Genomic DNA, 15428 nt, shown 5'->3' on the forward strand with positions numbered 1-15428 from the left:
CAGCTAAGGCAGATATACATTCTGTGGGTGCTTTGAAGCCAGCAACTATAGGATGGCCAGGAAGATCGAGTTGGTGGAATTTAAGAAGAAGGTAAAAGGTGAGGACTGCATGCTTTAAGTGGGGTAAGAAGTTCCATGCATTTGGGTGTAAGTCCTCGTAAGGGGCCTGAGGTTTCTAGGAGGGACTGCAGGGCAGTGTGAATTACAGGGACGGGATCTTGATAGCAGACTGCTGGCCTAGATCTTCACTAACAAACTCCTGTTGGTCACGTACCACATTGGTAGATCCTTTGTCTGCTGGGAGGATAATAATGGGGTCATTAGCTTTTAGGGAATGCAGAGCCTGGAGTTCTACAGAGGACAGGTTAGGATCATGTTGTAAGGACCCGAGGAAGGGTTGTGAAACAATGCTGTATGTGAGAAATTCTTGGAATGCTTTTAAGGGATGATTTTGATGTAGTGGTAATGGTATCGTGGTCAGAACTGTTAAAGACAGGATTGAATGCCATGTTTGCTGTTGGAAAAGCTTTGGGATTTGGTTGCAAAGTGATTTTTCCAGTTGACATTATGTGTAAAGGAAAGTAGCTCCTTCACCAAAGCAGCATGATTAAATGCAGGTTTAGTGCTGAAAGTGAGACCTGTGGATAATGTAGATAATTCAGCAGGGGAGTGAGCTTTAGACGAGAAGTTGAGAACACACTATTGTGAGTGATTCTTGTGATTTTGAGTTATTACTGGTCTGGGAGGCAGTAGTGAAGGCTGAAGGCTGTGGGATGTTAAGGAGGTTGGCTGAGCTCGGTTTGTAGGAGAGAGGAGTGGTTGACGGTGTGGCTGTTTGGGAAACTGATTGAGTGATTCATTTTTCCTGGTGAGAGTTCCGGAATGAGAGATCTTAAAAATTATTTCAAAGCTCAAAATAAAAACTTGCAATAGCTGAGATGACATAAAAAATTAAATTATTTAAAATGCAGAAATGAAATACTAAAACTATTATAATATTTAATAAAGAATTCAGTTAAACAAAGAACTTTCCATTACCTTTTTAAGGTCACTGAAATATAATCAGTGTATAAAGGGAGAGACAATGCTTGATTCACCTAATTACAGATCATTTTCATCTACCTCAACACTTGGCAGATTATTTGAAAGAGTAATTCTTGATCAAGTGTAATCTTTCTTCTGCTAAGTTGATTTGGTGAACAACTTGCAGCATGGATTCCATAATAACAGCAGTAACAACTTCCTTCCATGATGTTTTGAACAGACTGAACAATGGAAACAGTCATTGGGACTTGCCTAAATTAGTCTAAGACCTTCGATTCTGTGAATCATTGAATAATCTAATGCAAGTTAGACTCTTGTACAGTACACATGGAGTAGTACTAGATCTCTAAAATTATTATCTTCACAATATAAGACAAGGTGCCAAACTATATTATAAAAATGAAGGGAAGATCCTTACAATAAAATCATCAGACAAGAACTGCAATTGTCGAGCTAAAAAGGAAAGCATTCTTGTGCTATTTTTATTTCTTGTATGCATTAGTGATATATAACACCACTACAGAACTTGAAGTTCGTGAAACACATTGTCGAACATGGAAATCCTATTCGGGACAAATTAAAACACTTAATAAAGAAGATATTTATGCTCACTGAAAGACTTATGAACTCCCTTAATCATAATACTATGTTAGAATATATACTCAGTGTCTGTATATTAGTGGTAGTAAATATTCATTTAATAATATGTGATGTGCTATTTTTTGTGTTACCATTATATTTGTGGTGTGATTATATTGGTTTAAATAAAAAAAGTTATGCTGACAACTGTGAAATTACTAAAAGCAAATTTTAAAAAGCTATTTGCAATATTTTGCTGCTTTATTTTGGCCAAAATGGAATAAAACTCACAAAATATCATTTGCACACCTTCCACTGCCAAACATGTACATTACGTTTAGTTGATATTGCCTTGTAACTTTAACTGAGATGTAAGTTAACATATTGAACATACTGAAGCATTGAAATCTCTTGACATAATAAAGCTGCAGACCAGACTTGGATCAGTCCTGGACTTAGGCCATTAAAATCTCAAAGTTTCATTGCAGAGAGCTTCCACTCAAAAACTTGCAAGCCCACATTCCAATATTAGTCCAGAAGCATACCCTCTCTTTCCAAATGTTACTTGTAGAATGAACATGACAGTGAATTTAGACAAATTTGGGCTTGTACAAAGGGACACCAAGAATCATTTTTTGTGTTGACCATCAACAAACAGTATAGAATGAAGAGAAAATTCTGGAACACTGTATACCCCGACCTCAACCATACATTACTTGTGGAGTATAATTATAGATGTAGGTCACAGAATACTTTCACCTATAAAGTAGAAGTTTTCCGTCTAGAAGTAGCCTCTTGCCTTTGATTAAGCCTTTTACTACTGCATTCTTTTTCCCAGAAGTGCTAGTCCAGTGAGCTTATTGAGAATTTTTATGGACTTTCAAAGAATAGAAGAAAGGTGTTAACATATTAAGGTTGTCTTGAGTGGGTCTGCTGAAAAGAACGTTGTCTGGAAGAAACAAAAGACCTGATTTGTCTTCTCACCTTGTGAGCAGTTTCATCCTGTCAGGAAGTTTCATAACCATGTACACTCCATTAAGGAATTGAAATTTCATTCTGTTAAAAAATTGTTTCTGTTCTTTGATTGCTTAACCCTTTTTTCCCCCAGGAAAGAAAGGTAATCACAGATAATTCCCAGTCACTGGATGCTCCGTTGGTTCAAAATTATCAGCTACATCCATCATGTTTATATATGAGAAAAAAGTTTGCTGATTGTCGGCCAGGAAGTTCAAATTTACTGACAAGGGTTGAGGTGTATGATGATAGCTGCAAATTAAAATTTCTTCATTCAGAAAATTATTTTCCCAAAGGATGGAAGAACACAGACACCTACAAAGCATTCCCATCTATACAAGGTAATTGTGTCATTTGTTTGTATTTTACATAAAAAATATAAATGATGGTTTTGTTTATTAGCACCTTCCTTAAATCTATGAAGTAATCTTTAGCAAATATATCATGTGAAAACATTCTCATTCTGACATAGAAACTATAATGAGCAAGGCTCTGTCACAGTGCCTCAGTATTTTGAGACAAATACACACCTGGCCAGAAATATTTCAATACTTGGTGCTGTGACAGTTTTATTAATTTATTTTTGTATTTATTTATTTCTGCTATTAGCTGGATGGAAGTAAATATGATAGTGATATTTTTATCATATTACTTTGTGGACAGTTTTTGAAGTCGTAAGGAAGCAACAAAGTGCTGTGACTAGAAAAGTAAATCATTCCGGTATCTCTTAAACATCCTGCAGGAGATTCTGCGATCAACTATAGATTTTGTGGTTATGGAGTAGAAATGCAATGTAATTTCACTAACACAGTATTATAAGGGCCTCATCAAAAGTGCCTGAGGGCAGGGATGGTGTCAGTATCACTGAAATGTTCTTTTTGTTGAATGGCACCTTATTTTTCAAGGAATATTGTTATCGGATCATTATTTCAGCTTAGTCACTCATCAAGGGATAAAACATAATATTTATATCTGATTTGGGTAAGCCATAGTGTAAAACTGTAAGTGGTAAAACATACCATCTACTCATCCAGGGGAAATTGTGTACTCCTCTGCTTGACAGTGTACGTCAGTACACAGATTACATTATGTGACCTGTGTCATATGGTACATTCTCATGTATGAGCAAAGACAAACTTATGAATTTATGGATATATTATTTGAATGTAGATGATTTGTGTTTTACATGGTGTCTTCAGGCGTTAATGAATTTTGCTCGCTCTCGGAGATCTAAGAAAGTAATCCATAATATTTTATTCCCTGGTGATAGGCTTAGCTCAGATGCTGTTTAGATATTAGAATAATTTAAATGCAGCTGAGGTATCTTCTTCAAAAGTTAGATGATCATCATGAAATTTATGTAAACTACAGAACATTGCACATCAAATGTGTTGTTTTTTTTATTTTGGTACATTTAACGGAATAACCTACAGCAAGTGTCATCATGACCTGTAGATGAGTCTTTTTATACAGCTTTTCAACATTTTGATCTGTGAGCAACAGTGCATGATGACACAAACAGTCTGGTTGGTGAGGGTAGGGAGGAAGCTGGGGCAGGAAGGGGGAGGGATAGCAGGGTAGGGGTGGAGGGTCAGTAAACGCCAGTCTGGTCACAAGCATCACCTATTCCATCAGAGTCAGAGCTACATGTGAAATCAGTTATGTGATCTACAAGCTAAACTGCAACCACTGTGATGTGTTCTGTGTGGGCATAACATCCGAGAAGCTGTCTGTCTGCATGAATGCCCATTGACAAATGATGGTCAAGAAACAGCTGGAACACCCAGTCACTGAGCCCACTGCCCAACACAACATTCTTCATTTCAGTGTCTGCTTCACAGCCTGAGCCATCTGGATCCTTCTTAGCACCATCACTTTTCTGAACCGTGCAGGTGAGAACATTCCCTGCAATATATCCTACGTTTCCGTAATCTTCCAGCCCTCAACCTTCATTTGTCACTGCCCTCTTTCCACGTGTCCCCTTCCCTGTTCCCAACCCAACACTACACAGTCTTCTGTTTCACTAATGCACACAGTCTGTCTACTTCACTCCTACTTAATTTTCAACTGCAAAGTAATGAGTGGCAGAATACAAACATGACCATTCTTCTTTGGAAGATGATCCATAAGCTGGATGTCCTTGAATTGCATTCATTAATGAAAGCAACGGTTAAAGTGCACGGTATAGTATTGCCAGATTGATGATTAATGGCATATGGAATACATTACCCCTACTGGCATTTTTGAAGATTTGATACTTTTTATGTGAAGATTTAACTATGAAATAACTTTGTAAAAGACTGATACAAAAAGAAGTGTATCAAAATTGTCATAACAGATCCAACCAAGTTGGTCATAGATTTGCTACTGTGGTTGGAACAGGAGACTAAAACTACATGACAGAACCAGAGGTCAATCAAAGCAGTGAGTGGAAGGTGGTGATCCAGTAACAAAGAAGACAAAGCAGGTTTCATTACCCATATACTTTGTGATCAGGATGCCAAAGGCATTCTTCTGATTACCTTGTGAAGGGCAAAACAGTAATGGCAAATGTTACAGAAGTCTTCTGTATCAACTGGATGGACAAAAGGCCTGCATTGCTGAAGAATTTCAACAAGACACTGTGCCTGTTATGTTATGGAGGAACTGGGAAATTTGGAGTATAAATTGTTGCAGTTTCTTCACTAGTTACCAATTTTGGTACCCTCTGACCTTCACATATCCTCAGATTTGAAGAAATATATCTCTGGAAAATCATTTAGTATCACTGCCTCCAAGGATTGCACATGAGAGATGGAATGCACCTATGGGAAAACAGTGAACAAACTGGGTTGCTCTGAAAGAGAGCTATGATGAAATATAAGTGTGCTTATGATCTAAAAAAGAAAATGTTGTTTCATTGCCTGTTGAAAACTGTACTCCTTGCCCTTATACAGAACATGAATATTAAGTCCGCAGAGGTTAATGTAAAAAGCTATGTGGCATCGAGAAAAAATTCTTCTCAGTGCTTTGATGTGCCCCTATCTGTGAGATAGTACCAAAGCTGTCCACAGAAAGGAAAATGATTGGAGATTGTTGCTGGTGTTATTTCACTTTCACATTTATTTAATTAATCTATTGGTTATTAACTTTGGTGTCATATGTATTCTTTTCGATTAAGTATCATAAAAATGGTTTTCACCTATAATAAACCAGTTTATTAAAAGTGGACACATGATTTTCCTTTCTTGTTGTACAGCAGACCGGATAGTCATGTGTGCCTCATAAATTTTCCTATATTTTTAGCTCAGTGCCATGGGCAGTAGAGTCAGGTGCCTTCAAGAAAGATCAGAACTGTTCAGCACAGCGTCTGGTCAGTGACAATTGTCGGTCTCAGTGAGAGATTATGTTCTCGCAAAGATAAGCCAATTGCATTATTAACTTTGTGAAGTATCATTAGACCTAAACTTACAGTACTTACATTTACATCAGTATTGTGCAGTCTTATTTAACAGTTATTAATAAATTCATTGAGCGTATCAATAATCAGCTACTTGTACAATTGTTAAGTAGACCGCAGCGCAGTAAAAAGTGTTTAAATGGTATAAAATTAACATTTTTTGTTAATTGAAGTGGGTCAGGAACAAATACTAAGTATGTGTACTGCATGTAAGTGTAGTAAATCCATTTTAAGGGATAAATTTTGTTCTCAGGGCTTAATGGGATGGTGGAAGAGCAGTGGGTAGCTGGAGGGTAGAAGTGTGAGGGAAGGTAGCTCACTGGATTGTGGTTACGCACTTCACTCCTTTATAGGTCTGCATACTATAGAGCGAGCAGTCAGTTCCCTCATCTCTGTACCCACCAGATCACAAGAAAGTTCTATTGACTGTCGCCTACGAATCACTGGCGACGTAGAGCGCAGTTTGGTGTTTATTTTCCACAGAGTGCATTACCACTATGTGGAATACATACATAACTTACTAATGATACTAATGCAAAAAACATTTATGGAGAGAATTTACGTAAATTGCACACTGTTCTACATTGCTAGACAGGAAATTGATTTTTAGTCATCCTATATGACAGGTGCACTGTTCTTCCAGAGAAGGTGAGATCGCAGACCACAAACACTGCTAACTTTTTGGTTTACAGACAGAGCTATACTTCCTCAGCATTTCCGTTACAAGAGTACACAAAATAACTCCACTGAGCTTGTGTTTGTGTGAGGAAGTCATTTTCAGTTTATTAAGTTAGTACTTATTTGCAGTTGTTAAGCGAGCTGTTATGTAAGAAAGCTTAACACCTGGATCGAGGCTGCCAACTGTCTACCACATTGAAGACTCTGCCCCAAATTTGATATGCTGTCAATATATTACAATGTTGATTTTATTGCCTCTACTGTTAATGACTGGAATACTTTTCACAGCATGAGGGGTATCAAATGTGTCACATCAGCTTCAGCTCTCCTAACATTTGAAGAGGCTCAGATTGGCTCCCTCTACAATAGAGTAGGTCTCATAGGTGCTACAGAACTTCATATATTTCAACATAAGTCAAGCAATGCAGATTAATGTTCTAGATTTGAGCTCAGTCAGTCACATTCCGTCAGACATATTACACCCACCTCGCAAGATACAATGTGGGAAGTGCTATACTCAGTGCACCCCACGCTACAAGTGCCAGCAATTACTAAATGAAAGTGATTTATGCAGTATACTAGTAACACGATTATTAGTGAGAGAAGTGCCATAACTTTTCGACCATCCATTAATTCACCCACAGTGACTATAACACGGTTACTTGGCTGTACAACTCACTGTCTGTGATAGACAGCAGCAAAGTGCCACACTTTCAAATCCAGTCCCTTTCCAACCAACACTACGTAGATCACAGACATCACACACAAAAATTAAACTTCTCAGCCATTGTTTACGAGAATTTTTTTTTACATAAAAGCTCTCTTAACAATTACAAATAAGCGCTCAGTAAACTGAAAATAACTCCATTACATAAGCATGAGATCAGTGAAGTTATTTTGTTCCCTCACTTAATAGAAGGTGAGGAGAAATGCTAGGGAGATATATCACCCTAGCTTAACAGTTCTGAATCCACTGCCCATCGTGCCGAGCTACAAACGCAGAAAAATTTCTGAGGCGTGTTGGACTATACAGTCTGCTGGATTATTGTGACCTCGCTGTATGAAAGGACTGAAAAATGGGCAACTCTCATGGGTGGGGGAAGTTGCCTTTCCTAGAAGAACATTGCAGATGCCACACAGAATGGCTAAGAAGCAATTTCTCCTGTAGAAGTATAGGACCGTGTGCAGACATATATGTAGATTCTCTCTATATGTATTGCTTGTATTAGTATTATTAGTAACTCATATCCATATTTCATGTTGCGTTAATGCACATTGTGGAAATACCCCCATGTACACTGTGTCGTCAGTGACCTACAGGTGAGCTGTGGAAGAGTCAGTATCACTTTCTGAAATGCCCTGTGTCTGCTTCCTGTGACTTAGTGAGACAGCAAGAGGGGAGAATCACCTGCTCACTATCAGTCTGCAGACCTGTGAAGGAGACCACAATCCATCTGTTTTAACTAGGAACACAAGGAAACACACATCGATAAAAGAAATACACATTTATTGGATCAAAGAATGCCAACACCAAGAGTAAAATGTAGGTAGAGTCACAAAGTGACAACAACAGGAATATAGAGCAGATACTGACACTTACCAACCAGGGCTAGAGTCAAGTATATAGCCTTATTAACACTCTGCCTCCATTTGGTGTTGCTGGCTTTGTGCTGCGTGTGCACAGCAGTCCTTTTGATTGTGGTTAGTGATGTTGCTGCCCCTGGCAGTTGCCTCGGGGTATCTGTGTGGGCGCCATTTGAATGTTGATAAACATTATGCTTGCCTTAGTGACCTTACTCGTGTCCACAGTAGGTGCAGTAGCTATTGGGTTACTAAACTTCTCCTTTCTCGCAAGAGGACAGACAGACAGCAAATGACATAAGGAAAATGAGAAAAAACATCAGTTGCCACTAACCTGAAAACATCTAAAACGGGACCAGCAACATCAATGTGGAGTGTTTCCCAAGGCTGTGTAGGGGCTGTCATGGTGAAAGTACAAGGTGTGGCACTTCCTGCTGAACCGAACACTTGCGGTAGGCCACGACAACGTATTCCACCTCCCAGTCAATGCCCAATCAAAACACATGGAGGTACATGCAGAGTTCAGTGTGGGAAATCGCTCAGTGTCCCTTATGTAATAAACGAAGGACCTCCTGCTGCAGAGCCATTGGAACCACCAAGTGAGGAATGACTCCTTTCATTGCCAAAAGGATAATGCTGTCCAAGGAGGAGAGGAATGGTACAATGCATAGTAAATCTAAAGCAGATCTGATGCCTGGCCCAGCGAATGGTCAGGCCACCCATACTGTATCATACTTATGACTTGTCAGAGCACCGGATCCGGTGCCACAGCAGAGTCAACACGGGAACTGATGATGGGGAAGCCATTAACTGTCTCTCTTGCCTCTATATCCAGTTGAAAACAAAGCAATTCCTCCTGATCGAATGAGGACTCTGGGCCCACGGGGAGTCAGGACAGAGCATCTGTGTTCGGATGTTGCGACATGGGACTAAAATGGATCTTACGATTGTATCAGTACAAGAACAGAGCTCATCGCTGAAGATGATGAGAGAATTTGTGTGGTAAGGATGCTGACTGGCTAAACAGGGACTCTAAGGCCTTAACATGGTAAATAAATGAAATTTTGCACCATTTAAGAACACATGAATTTCTTTAACATCAGTAATTAAATGGGATTTCACACAGTACAAGAACATGTGATTTTCTTAAGACATAGAACAATAGCAAGAGTTTCCTTTTCCATATGAGAATAATGTTGCTAAGTCAAGGCGAGTGTTTTCGAAGCAAAGGCAATAGGCTGTTGGGAGCCATCTGAATGGCGATGGACCAGGACAGCTCACATCACATAACATATGCTTGCCAGGTTGAAATGTTGCAAGAAACAATGCACTGAGATGACTATGCTCAAGTTGCAGATGGATGCTCACAAGCTGCAGACCAAACAAAATAAGCATGTTTATGTGGTGACATATGCGAAGGATGGGTGATAGCAGCCACTCTGGGAATAAAATTTCGACAGTATGCCACTTTGCTAAGAAAAGCCTGAAGTCCTTGGATATAGTCATATGGGGAAAAGCCATAATGACAGTGGCATGTTCCATGCCGCTGCTGTGGGACTTTTTTTACATTCACAGCAAGAGGCCCGCTAATGCTTTACGGCAAGAGAGGTCCACCAAGGAAGTGACGTTCACTGTTCCTGCTGCCAATGAAGTGTTTGTCTGCATCAGCAGGTTGACTTGTTTGTGCTGATGCTACCTCCTCTTCCCCCAGTGCATTTGGCTTCATGTGATGGGGCTGCACGCTTTCAACAACGGTGACATCACAGCAAACCTCTAATTGACAGCCCGCAGCATAGGAGACCTCAAACATCTATGCAATATCCAAAACCTCCTCAAGCTGAGGGGCACGTTGACACGCCTCTTTATTTGGGGTTGAATGAACGATCGCATCTCTGACTCTGGTATCCACGTGCTGCTCCTGAGACATTGTGACAAATCGACACTTATACAGTTATGAAACTCATCTGCACACATTCATTGTGATTACTGTGGCTGTCAGCAACATTAAAAAGTTTCAACACATGCAGCATCACATGTGTAAGCTTGTGGTGATTGGTGGACAGAAAACTACACACATCGTGAAAAGAAAGCAACACTGGTTGTTCCAGAGGAGCTAACTGTGATAGAAAGTATACGCACGATGGGGTTCCGCGGTAAGAAAAGAGCTTTACAGACTTCTTTGTTGACCGCTTGAAAAGCCATGAAATATTGGTGAAGCCACTTCTGGTAAGTGTCCCAGTCTTCAGTGGATTCCTCAAACGGGAAGAACAGTGGCAAGTGAACGGCTGGCGGTGGAGCCTGTGTCAACGTACCCATCATCATTCCAACATGTCCGTATATGTATGTTGTTGTTGCAGATGTAACTTGAGTGAGACCTCCATAGAAGAGCTGAATGGCAGAAAAGTCACAGAATTTGAAATGCATAAAAATTCCACCCTCCCTCATTGCCACTTCTGTTCCAAGAACACAAGGAAACACATGGCATTAAAAGAAACCCAGATTTATTGGGTCATGGAGTGACAACAACAAGAACACAGAGCAGATAGTTACACAGCTTGGAAATTTTAACAGCTAAGGGCACGGAGGCTTATCTACATCCTTACAAAAACACTGTCTCTATCTAGTGACGATGCTACTCCTGGCAGCCACCTCAGGTATAATTGGGGGCACCATTTGAATGTCGGTGCACACTATGCGTGGCTTAATGGCCTGACTTGCTTCTGCAGTAGGTTTAGTAACCGGTATGTTATTCCACTGGTGACCTACCTTCCCTGCCACTTCTTCTCTCCACTCTCCCACCACCTTGTTACACCTGCAGAAAAAAAATTATCCCTTAATATGTCTCTACTGCATTGAGATGGGGTACACATATTTAATATTAGTTCTTAACTGCTTTAAATAACAATAAACAGTAATTTGATAACATTAAAACACTTTTTTAATAATCTATGATTTTTTCATCCCTGCAACACAAACTGTTAGTCCTACAGAAAAAATTAATTGTACCTTATTTGGTGGGAAATTTGATGTAATTTAATTTTGTCCTGGGAAACATTTTGGCTAAAAACTATAGTTTCAGAGTTATTCAAGAAAAACAAAAAAGTGACCATTACACTCATTGTGTGACTACATAAGTTTTCTCTCGTATTTGACTTTTCTTAATTGTTCTTGGCTGGGCTATCTGGAAGATTAAAAGTAGCAAAGATTAAGGACGGATTGTCACAGATAATTAAGACAGCAATTGTGCTGCAGTTTCTGGGTTACACTGTTTACTTAAATTATTGGTGCACAACCTCAGAAGAACCATCACCTGTGGGGGAAAAAATAGTAAAGTACTTGAAGTAGTGAGGTGGAGAATGCTGTGGAAAACAAGAAGGCCCCAAGAGAGGAAAAAAATAAAAATTGAAATGCTTAAAGTAGGAGGAAAAGATCTGTTAGAAGCTACAACAATATTCATAAACAAATATATTGATTCCATGCTAAAAATCTGGAAAATGCTGAAATGTTAGTTTTATTCAAGGAAAGGGACAGACAAAAATGTTGAATTATTGTCCTGCAAATTTTGTAATGCAAATTCATATATCTTTGAGTAAGGTTGTAACTGAGCAACATTATGAACAACTAGACTTCTACTAACCAGTTGAATAAGCTGAATATTGCCAAGACTTCTTTACTGTTGGTGATATCCAGAGCATTCGACTATTCTTTGAAAAGACCTTGAGGTATAACATCAAGATACATCTAACATTCATTGACTTAGGACTATTAAGGTACCAAAAGGCTAGATTGCTACTCACCATATAGTGGAGATGTTGATTTGCAGACAGGCGCAACAAAAAGACTACAGTCATTATTCCATTCTGGATTTTCCGTTGTTTTACTCATTGACTTCCCTGTTGTTACAAAACATTTGAGTCAGTAAAGATGTGGGCAATTCTGCAAGCTCTTAAAATTATCAGTGGTAATCAGAAGCGTGTAAGGTTTTTAGAAACAGGTGACAGTGACCATCAGAGTAATTGAAGACCCCATCACAGATATCATCCTAATAGCCAAAGGAATTTGCCAGGAGGACATAATAGCTCCAAAGTTGCTTGTTCCAGCTGTGGGAGATATATTCAAAAGTGTGGAATGGGATAATAGAGGGATCAAAATCAGTGGCTAGTGCCTGAACCACCACTGATTTATTGATAGCATTGTGCATGTAAGTGAAAATCTAACAGAACTAATAATTATGAGTGAAGAACTGAAAGTTGATTGTATGGAAATTGGATTGGATATAAATAGAGGTACTTCTGAGCCCAGACATCCAACTAGCACTTGGATGGGTGACCGTCCGGTCTGCCGAGTGCTGTTGGCAAGCGGGGTCCACTCAGCCTTTGTGAGGCAAATTGAGGAGCTACTTGACTGAGAAGTAGTGGCTCAGGTCACAAGAACTGGCAACAGCCGGGAGAGCAGTGTGCTGACAACATGCCCCACCTTATCGCATCCAGTGATGCCCCTGGGCTGAGAGGATGACACAGCAGCCAGTCGGTACCATTGGGCCTTCCAAGGCCGGGTCAGACAGAGCATTGAAGTTCCTTGAAAATATTTACTTTAACCAATAAATTCAATTTGGAAAAACCGACCAAAAAGCAGAAATTCTGCAAAGAATAAGTTGGAGTTGGACAGAATCTTTACCAATAAGAATGTTCCAATGAATCTAAAAATAATAATAATAATAATAATAATAATAATAATAATAATATGAAAGGTTGCAATACCTATGCCCTACCTAAAATTTATGGTCTAGAAAAACTGGTTCAGACGAAGGCCAGTGCTCATAAATTATAATGCAATAAAGAGCACTGGAGAGGCAGATGCTGGGCACCAACCTCAAGGATAAGGTCACCAGAACAATATCATGGGTAACAGACCTCATGGAGAGAGGTACCAGGCTGAAGTGGCAATGGAATGGCCACATACTGAGGAAATACCCCAACAGATGTAGCAATAACGTGTTGCACTGGATACGTCAGGAGCACAAAAAAGCATTGGAAAACTCCAGAAAAGGTGGCTCAGTGAAATCAAGAGAATTACTGGAATATGATATCTGACAGCACAGAACTGAGTGAAATGGAAAATATTAAAGAATCTTTCAGTCAGTAGTGGATGAATAATAGCTATAAAGAAGAAGAAGAAGAAGGAGAAGAACCATAAATCTTTAAAACATCCAGTTACATGTGTTAGGTCATAATTACAAAGCGAGGGAAGTAAAGACCAATAAATTAAATCATCTTCTTTGTCTTCACACAGTTAGAAACAATATTTTAGTTTTTCTAATTAACTGTGGCATGTTTCATAGCAGCAATGTTCTCAAAGTGTATTAACTTTGTATTAATTGATGAGAACTATTATGCAGTGGCAGCTGCCACATAGGAGCACGTGAACACACTAACTTTTGACACCTTGCTGATTTATTGGTTATTTTTCTTTGAATGCTGTTAAACGTAATGTAGATGCGGTAGTCTGAAGTGCATGGCACTAAATGTACAGTGTTGCGCAACATATTGCACCTCTATACTCGGTGAAACTTGACATCAGAATCATGAGCACATCTTCACTTGTGCATGTTTTAAGGAGTGTCTGCGCATGCGTGACTAGCGTGACATAATTGCTTCACAGGTCAAATACATATGGATTTGATAAACAATGTGCATGGTTCATGGCGTGCACTGCTAGCTCTTACCACTCACCTACAAGTTTACGTCAGTGCCACCATGTGGTAGCACACTGCAACAGACTTTTATCTACGTTCACTTGGCAGAAATCCTGCAAAGCGGTAGCACACTCCACAAATATGCGAATTCACTCATTATATAGTAAAATTAGATCAGACATCAGTGTATGTTATAGTTATACTGATAGGAAAAACTATTTTGTGGGATTCTGAATGAGATATAGTACATTAAGCTTTGGATTTTATCATAGAGTTATCTATTTGAGGTGCTGAGAACCATTAAGCACAATATCATTGATTGTGACGCTGTAGCATTTATCCATGCTTCTTACATGTGTTGATCTTATGGCAGGTCAGGTTTACCTGTACTGTAGGCCCACATTGTACATATATCTGAACATTCACAAAAAGCTGTCTCACTGGGTTCTCTAAAGTTCATCTGAATATGGAGGACCGAGCGAGGTGGCGCAGTGGTTAGCACACTGGACTCGCATTCGGGAGGACGACGGTTCAATCCCGCCTCCGGCCACCCTGATTTAGGTTTTCTGTGATTTCCCTAAATCACTTCAGGCAAATGCCGGGATGGTTCCTTTGAAAGGGCACGGCCGATTTCCTTTCCCATCCTTCCCTCACCCGCACTTGCGCTCCGTCTCTAATGACCTCGTTGTCGACGGGATGTTAAACACTAATCCCCTCCTCCTCCTCCTGAATATGGAGGGCTGAAGATGGTGTACTTTTGACCCTTGTGGTTCTCAGTGCCTCATTTGTATTCTAGTCAAGTGAGCTTGTTGGTAGGTAGTATGACATGAATTTAATCATTTCTGCAAATGGCAGTTTGTGTTTGGAGTTGGTTGTCTACTGTGCAGGAATCGGCTTTCCTGTGGAGTGTCAACATGAACTCTCTTGAACTGTATTAAACACTATCAGAAAAGTAAATTACCAAGAAAAGTTAACTGCAAAGAAACTAGGACATTCCAGACCAGATCTGTTGTCTGAGAAAGTGACAAAATGAAATAAGCATGACTACAAGGAAACATTTAACAAAGAAGAGTATAATAAGCATAAGTTGTTGTTGTGGATCAATGTAAGAATGCTTGATTTTCAACCCAGAATTAATTCGTTAACTAATACATGAATTAGGGATCTTGTACATTTGTCTGGAAAAATAAAAATGCACGAAAACTCCCACTTACACAAAGGGAAATGGAAAGTAGCAAAAGCTTAATCATTATTTGGTTCTTGCCATAAACTGTACTTAATTATGTACAAAACAACAAAATTTTGCAAGAACAATTCTTTCTTTTTCAGACAAGTTATGCATATTATTATTATTATTATTATTATTATTATTGACAGTAGGTGAAGTTGTATAAATAC

General features: G+C 39.2%; 1 protein-coding gene across 1 annotated transcript in view; it reads left to right on the forward strand.

Annotated features, from left to right (window-relative positions):
- The window catches only part of LOC126473317 (condensin complex subunit 2), a 183872-nt gene that overhangs the window by 81776 nt on the left and 86668 nt on the right, over positions 1 to 15428 (forward strand). The window contains exon 5 of the mRNA XM_050100300.1: positions 2732 to 2978. Coding sequence (XP_049956257.1) covers positions 2732 to 2978 — 247 coding nt within the window. The remainder of the gene's footprint in view (positions 1 to 2731; positions 2979 to 15428) is intronic.

Source organism: Schistocerca serialis, chromosome 4, assembly GCF_023864345.2.
Source record: "Schistocerca serialis cubense isolate TAMUIC-IGC-003099 chromosome 4, iqSchSeri2.2, whole genome shotgun sequence".
In the NCBI taxonomy this organism is placed as follows: Eukaryota; Metazoa; Arthropoda; class Insecta; order Orthoptera; family Acrididae; genus Schistocerca; species Schistocerca serialis.